The sequence below is a fragment of the Populus euphratica genome, unplaced genomic scaffold (genome assembly GCF_000495115.2).
Source record: "Populus euphratica unplaced genomic scaffold, PopEup_1.0 scaffold215.1, whole genome shotgun sequence".
Lineage (NCBI taxonomy): Eukaryota > Viridiplantae > Streptophyta > Magnoliopsida > Malpighiales > Salicaceae > Populus > Populus euphratica.
In genome coordinates this window covers 375,398-382,277 of record NW_011500098.1, presented here as the reverse complement: position 1 = coordinate 382,277, position 6,880 = coordinate 375,398, and the positions used below count along the sequence as shown (strand labels likewise).

Here is a 6,880-nt window from a genome sequence, read left to right as displayed (position 1 = left end):
ATTTTCAGATGTAACAACAAAATTAAAAAAATTAGAATCCCTACAGAGCAGTGTTGTGCAGGAAACTAAGGTCAGCTTTGTCTCCTATAATAATAAGAGGGAAATATGGCAGTCATTTAGCCCCGGTCTTTTGCATGTTCCCTCACTTCTTGTTTGTAATGGAGATATTTTCTTGCCTGCTTGATCCGTAGGCTTGCGGCTCGGCTCGGCTTCTTTGGTCATGTGCTGGATGATATAACCGAGTTGTCTAACCAGATTCTAGGTCTAATCCAGTTAAAGTTGAGTTATGAGATCAACTCAGATGTTACCTAGTCAACCCACGTCAATATACTTCACGATGAGTCTAAAATTCACTTAGAAGTGCATATTTTAGCGCTAAAATCACAAAACCAGTAGTGTGAACGTAATAATTTCAACACAAAACATGATAAAAGTTTAAAGGTAAATTTAGTTAACCAACAAAAGTATCTGATAGAACTGTAATTCTAATCAAGCACATGGTCTTGGAAGTCTCATTTGCATGAAGCATTCTGAGAACAGAGATAATTCAAGCATGAATTGCTCTGAAGCAATGATATACTGAAACGAGATGCGAGAGAGCTTGAATCAGGAAGTCTCGGCAGCAGGTTGGGGAAATCCAAACTTCACCAACAGCTTGCTTAGAACATCGGGTGAGCAGACTTGGTATTTCACATTCCCAGAAGGAGAAAGGAAGACCTCAGCCAGTTCGAGCTTCTCTGAAGTAAGGCTTGTACTATCCATGGTTTTGCTGAGCACCTTCAAAGCAAGCTGGACAGCTTCTTCCCTTGTGATTTCATCCTTGTAATCCTGCTTTAGCATGGACTGTGCAGCCTGGTTGTTTGCACCAATTGCTCCAGCTTTCCAACCAGAATAATTTCCACTAGGATCGCTCATGTAAAGTTGGAAGCCATAATTTTTGTCCCATCCTGCAAACAGAAACGACACACCAAAGGGACGAAGACCTCCAAACTGTGTGTACCCTTGCTTAGTATCACAAAGGGATTGAACTAGTTGCTCTACAGGCATTGGCTCTTGGTATGCAAAGGTGTAGCGTTGTGCTTGGATCCTGGCAGTGTTGATGAGGATGTTGGCATCAGACATAATTCCAGCCACAGCACAAGCAACATGATCATCAATCTTGTACATCTTCTCAGTGGAAGTTGAGGTTTGCAATAGCTTGGATGTAACCTTCTTTTCTCCAACCAAGACAACCCCGTCTTTGGATAATATTCCTATTGCAGAACCAGCATTTCCAATGGCCTCCATAGCATACTCAACTTGATACAGGCGTCCTTCAGGGGAGAAGATTGTTGTGCGGCTATCATATCTCCTAGACATTTTTTGTTACACTGAAAGGAGAACTTAATAAGAACAAGCAACAAACAGAACAAAAATATTTTTTACCCTTGCAATCAAATAAATAGGAAAGGCCAGAAAGCAGGGTTGGGGAATCCACAGTAAGAGAGTCAGACACTCGCACAGAAGATTAGTTACATGCAGAAAAATGAAAGCACACAACACATTAGAGAAAACAGAAATTAGAGCAACTGAGTACAGCATGGCTAGTTATGCAAGAAGCATGATCAGGTCAGGAGTAGGAAAAATGTTTCAGAAATAATGAAGCTTCAAGAACCAAAACTAAGTCAAAAGGTTGTGGAAATTTCCATAAATTGAAATGGCAAAACGCAGGAGATGCATTTTGCAAATTGACCATACAGTAAATTCTTTATTTTTTTAAGGAAAAAAAAATTGATTAACCAGAAAAGTCAAAGATGCAAGGATTGTGCCAAACCCTAAAGTTCCCAAAAGAAGCTGAAAATGTCGATAACTAGAAAGTATATAATAACTCAAGAAGTCATGTATACATAAAGGAGGAATGAATTTATGAAAATAAAACCTTAAAACTGTAATTGAAAGCAATGTTAACCCTTCATTTACGATGTTGACCATCCAAAACAACATAAAAAAGACATTGAAAACTCTAAATTAAAAAGTTAATATGCTAAATTAAATAGTTAAGAACAATAATGTAACAAAAATCCATATTCCAAAATATATTTTCATACCATTGTTCAACTCCATTATACCTGTCAAAAGTATTATAAAGGACATATAAAAAATCATATTACAATAAAAATCCAAACATCACTCATCTCTAGCAAATATAGAAAGGTAGTTCCGTAATTGTTCTATTTCATCTCCAATATTCAATCAACGATTCCTAGTAAAGTTGCCAAACTAAATTCAAAATCTGTTTTCTCAATTTTTATGTCTCTATACTACACAATCAACAATGCGTTTTCTCTTTCGAAATTCCACTTTCAACAGAAAACATTCAATCTCCAAAAAGTCCATGTAAAGACACTAACCCAGGCTACAATTCAGAATCCACCTACAAATCACATCAAACCCATGAAAAATCACCTATAAGAACTAGTATTACCAACTAAAACCCTCGACCAAGAAATAAGATCAGAAAAACAAAAAAGCAAACACCTTTATGCTTTACCACTGTAACAATAACCCCAAAACACAAACAGATCTATGTAAACAACTACAAAACTAACTTAAGAACACTTAAAGACTAAAACCCATGATTAATTTTCAATAAAAAACACAATCAAACACAACGACAAAAAAGCGATTATAAAAGGTATGAATCTTGAAGACCCAGTTCATGGAATCAAGAGAAGAAGACACAAATACCATTAAGATTCGAAGGATAAAGGTAATTACCTGTAAACTGCGAGTGATTTAGAGGAATGTGCTGTGTCTTATGACGCGAGTGATTTTGAAGAGCTGAAGAAAGCTTCGACTTTTTTGCTGTTTTTATACTCTTTCTAGCTCTGCCTTAACTTCTTGCTCAAGAAGAGGGGAAACAGCTGACTCAGTGGGTTGGGTTGGGTTGGCAATACTGTAAATATTGGGCTTGGACTTAATTTTGTAGGCCTAATATGATTTTAAGCCCATTTAAAACTTTTTTTATTTTTATTTTTATTTAAAGTATGTGATAGTGGGGATGGATTAAGCATAGCTTTGAGCTATAGCTATGATTTTACCAAGATAGAAGAGATAAAGAGGTATATATGTGTTCCTTAAAATATACATAAATCAGCATTAGCTTTGCAAGCTTTGCAAGCTTTGCAAACTATTCCCCATAATTTAGGAGTCATTCACCCCATCATGGACAATGAATGGGCGGAACTTATCTTTTTAGTGCTCAAAACGACTGAAATTACATTGAAAGAAATAAATCTATTTTAAGATTGTTATATATATACATATATATCTTCTGTCTCGGGTCCTTTACCAAATGCAACACTAATGATATGACAAATAATATATAAATACATATCATTAATTATCTTAAGATATTGGTAATATCGTATTAGTAATATTCATTTACTAATTACTGTATATTAAATAGATTCGCCTACATAAACCTGCTAAAATGTCCCTCACCAACATCTGTAGCTCCACAGTAACCGTGGCCTTCCTTATTTATAAGAGTATTAAGTGTGGTGAAATTAGGGTTTAGTTTTGTCATGTAATTCGAAGAAATTTTCGTTGAGCACATAAAATACATGCAAAAGAGCCCATTCGATGCCAGTATAATTTCCTTCTCCTTTTCCATTTCTAGCTTTTTCCGGTGAACCAAGCAGTCCCCCCATTTGTATTACTTTAGACCATCACAAGAATTTGCTCGAGAGAGAGAGAGAGAGAGAGATGGCCTTGGTCGACGTTAATCGAGTAAAAATTTCAAATCAAGCATGGATCAAGAGAAAAAAAAAACATTATAATCTTTTAAACCAATCCATGTCATGGAGCTTAACTTTCATCCACAATCCCTGTCTCCTAAAAGAAATTTATATTCTAAATATTTCTTCCTTATAAAAGTATTGGAACACGAGTTATGTATGAAAACGCATATATATAACCCAAGCCATAACAAAGTACTTTTGAAACACAATGAGTAAAACAAATTAACACAATATATTCTCTTGAAAAGGTTAAAAAGGAACAGAAGAAAATTCTCTAGGAGAGCAAAACACAAGATATCCTATAGAAAACTGCTTCATTCTAGCCACTTGAAGAATCCTCGTGCAGTTGGACACGTGAAGATCCCTAGTGCAGTTATTCTTTAATTATGCTTTCAAGCTCACTCATGGATTCTCTGAAAGTTACAGCACAACCTGCAATCATCAAACACAGAGCACAAACTATGAATTTTATTGAATATCTTGTCAAAACCAACACAAATTTATTTATATATAGCAAAAGTCTGAAGATTGAAGTTAGCTAGAACCTGATTAATTAGGCAGGACACTTGAACCCAGGAGGTGGCGTCTTGCCACAGTCAGCTAGGACCTCAAGAGCAATGGGTATAATAAGGTTGATGTTGAGAAGTTTAGCCTTGATGACGGTGCAAAGACATGAAGCAGCATCCAAGTCTACAAGACCTTCAAGCACTGGGCAGCATTCATTCTTGGCACTCCTGCCAATACCAATGTGGACTAGTCCACCTAATACATCCACACATGCACCTAACTTGAGAGTGTTAATGGGGCAAGTCTCTTGCTTTGGAGGTGGTGGTGGGCATAGCTCTGGTGGTGATTGATGAGGAGGGCATGGTGTTTCAGGTGGTGGTGGCTTCACGATCGGTGGTTCTGGTATCGCTGGAGGCTTTGGTGGTGAAAGAGGTGGTGGTGGTGGTGGTGGTGGTATGTGTACCGGTGGTAACGTTGGAGGATAGTGTTGTGGTGGTGGCTGCTTTATTGGAGGTGTTACAGGAGGCTTCGGTGGTGGTGGTGGTGGTATGTGTACTGGTGGCAACTTTGGAGGATAGTGTTGTGGTGGTGGAGGTGGTATGTATACTGGTGGTAACATTGGAGGATAGTGTGGTGGGGGCGGGTAAGTGCAGTCGGTATAAGTAAGTGAAGTAAGCAAAGTGCCCGAATTCACAAGAAGGATCAAGAGATTGGCCAAAGCAAACTTAGCCATCGTGGCGACTTACTTTACTGAGTTCTCAGTGAATATGAAGCTCAAGCCAAGCATGTACGTAGCCTTCTTATAGACATGATAACGGTATAAAATTCTTGCTCATATTTTCAGTCCAATATTTTGCTGTGACTTTCGTCATCATTGATTGACTTATTCAATTAATTTCATTATCATAAATCAAATTAGATTTTGGGGCAAATATATTGGCATTGGTGTAATTACGTACATTTCAACTGTATTGAACTATCCAGCTAGCCGAACCAAGTTATTAGTTCTAATCAATACATCAGAATGTTGTAGTGCAAGGATCAATTTACTAGTGATCTCTTTCAAAACTTAGATCTTAAATCATAACTGCACACGCCTATATATCAAATGAAACATGTAATTTCCTTAGAGAGAGAAATTAAGATCTTTATACGAAGAACTACATAAGAGGACAAGCCACACTCGGATTTTTGGCACTCCATGATAGACTTGTAAATTGATCTATCTGTCTAATGAATCCAATGGCGTCGCACACAGGCTCACAGACACAGTTAAAATAGAGAAAACCACTAGTCTGGTTATGCTTTTCTTGCTTTAGAGTTCCCAAACAACAAGCGTGGCTTCGTTTGGATAAGTGCTCGAAAGATTATTCTTGCGTCCTTTTATTCTTCAATTCTTTTTTCATGCTCCTCCTATGGTCCTCTTTAGGATAATTCAATTACTTTCTTCAGTAAACTTTTGAGCTTCACAACCTCAGAAAAGTCATATCGTTTTCAGTTTCACATCTGCAATATGCATTTGTGCGCATGCAGAGGACCCGCATTGTAAAGGATATATATATAGTACAATGGTACCCCTTTTTTTTTTCTTTTTTTTTCCTTTTCAGACCACTATGATGAAATGATACGATAGTTATAAGTGCCGCCATCATTATCTCCAAGCTGCATGATATTCAAAGCTTATTTCAATTCCAGAGGAGTTGAAACTGGTTGTTTGCAAGATGTATTTACATTTTGTTTTGTTTTGTTTCGGAGCTTATATTTTATTTAAGTAGTAGTGGGATTGGATTTTTTTTTTTTTGATTAAGTGTTAACTTTTGATAAGAACTCTTTAATTAACAATGTTATTCGAACATAGATCTAATCAAACTATTGAATTACTATGTACTGGTTTAAGTACTGGAACATTGATCAAACAACTGGATCGAAAGCATTATAATATAAGTATGTTTGCCAACACTAAAATTATAAAACTAGAAATGATAAAGTGGTGTTTACATAATTTATTAAGGTGAAGGTACCAAATTTGAAACCCTGCAGACTGTAACTTTTATCTTTTATTTAAAAAAATTAAATCAGTATCAAACAAGACTATCCAACCGATCATAATTTTTCATATTTTGTTTAGTTTAGCTGATTTTCATCGAGATTTATCTAAACTTTATATAACTTAGATTAATTTTTATTTAATTTAATTTGAAGATTTAGATCAAATCTTGATATAAGTCAAGATTCAATAAATCATTGAGTTAAATAAAAATTAATAACACTGGTTTTAGTTTATTAATATTAGAATATCGTTTATTAATATTAGAATATCGTATAATTGCAAGGAATACTTTATTAGTGATCTCTTTAAAAAAATAAATCTTGAATCATAATTATAGACACCTATCAGATGAAACATGTAATTTTCTTAAAGAGAAAATATCTTTATATGAAGAACTACATAAGAAGACAAGCCACACTCGGATTTTTGGCACTCTGATAGACTTGTAATGACGAATCACAGGGAGGTTAATTGTACAAATTATAAATAACAATAATACAACAACAACAATAATAATAATAATAGTACTAATAATAGTAGT

General features: G+C 35.5%; 2 protein-coding genes across 5 annotated transcripts in view; both read right to left on the bottom strand.

Moving 5' to 3' along the window:
* Nucleotides 1–386: 386 nt before the first annotated feature.
* LOC105109393 (proteasome subunit alpha type-4) lies at nt 387–2,847 on the bottom strand. The gene is made up of 2 exons (XM_011004107.1): nt 2,758–2,847; nt 387–1,370 (listed from the first exon to the last, which is right to left on the bottom strand). Exon 2 carries the CDS (start codon nt 1,357–1,359, stop codon nt 607–609), a length of 753 nt encoding a protein of 250 aa, XP_011002409.1. The 5' UTR covers nt 1,360–1,370; nt 2,758–2,847; the 3' UTR covers nt 387–606.
* A 1,177-nt stretch (nt 2,848–4,024) lies between these two features.
* The window catches only part of LOC105109392 (36.4 kDa proline-rich protein), a 19,007-nt gene continuing 16,151 nt past the window's right edge, over nt 4,025–6,880 (bottom strand). Inside the window, exons 3-4 of one of the 4 annotated variants that reach the window (XM_011004101.1) lie at nt 4,328–4,687; nt 4,025–4,214 (exon numbers count right to left, since the gene is read on the bottom strand). In XM_011004101.1, the coding sequence (XP_011002403.1) occupies nt 4,336–4,687 (352 nt within the window). In that variant the 3' untranslated portion in view covers nt 4,025–4,214; nt 4,328–4,335. Of the gene's footprint in view, nt 4,215–4,327; nt 4,714–6,880 lie in introns of all 4 variants that reach the window. The other 3 variants (XM_011004105.1, XR_839243.1, XM_011004106.1) reach the window with 3 other exon arrangements.

Coding starts and splice junctions, on each gene's coding strand:
- LOC105109393 (XM_011004107.1), bottom strand. CDS start 1,359: ATGTCTAGGAGATATGATAGCCGCACAACAATCTTCTCCCCTGAAGGA.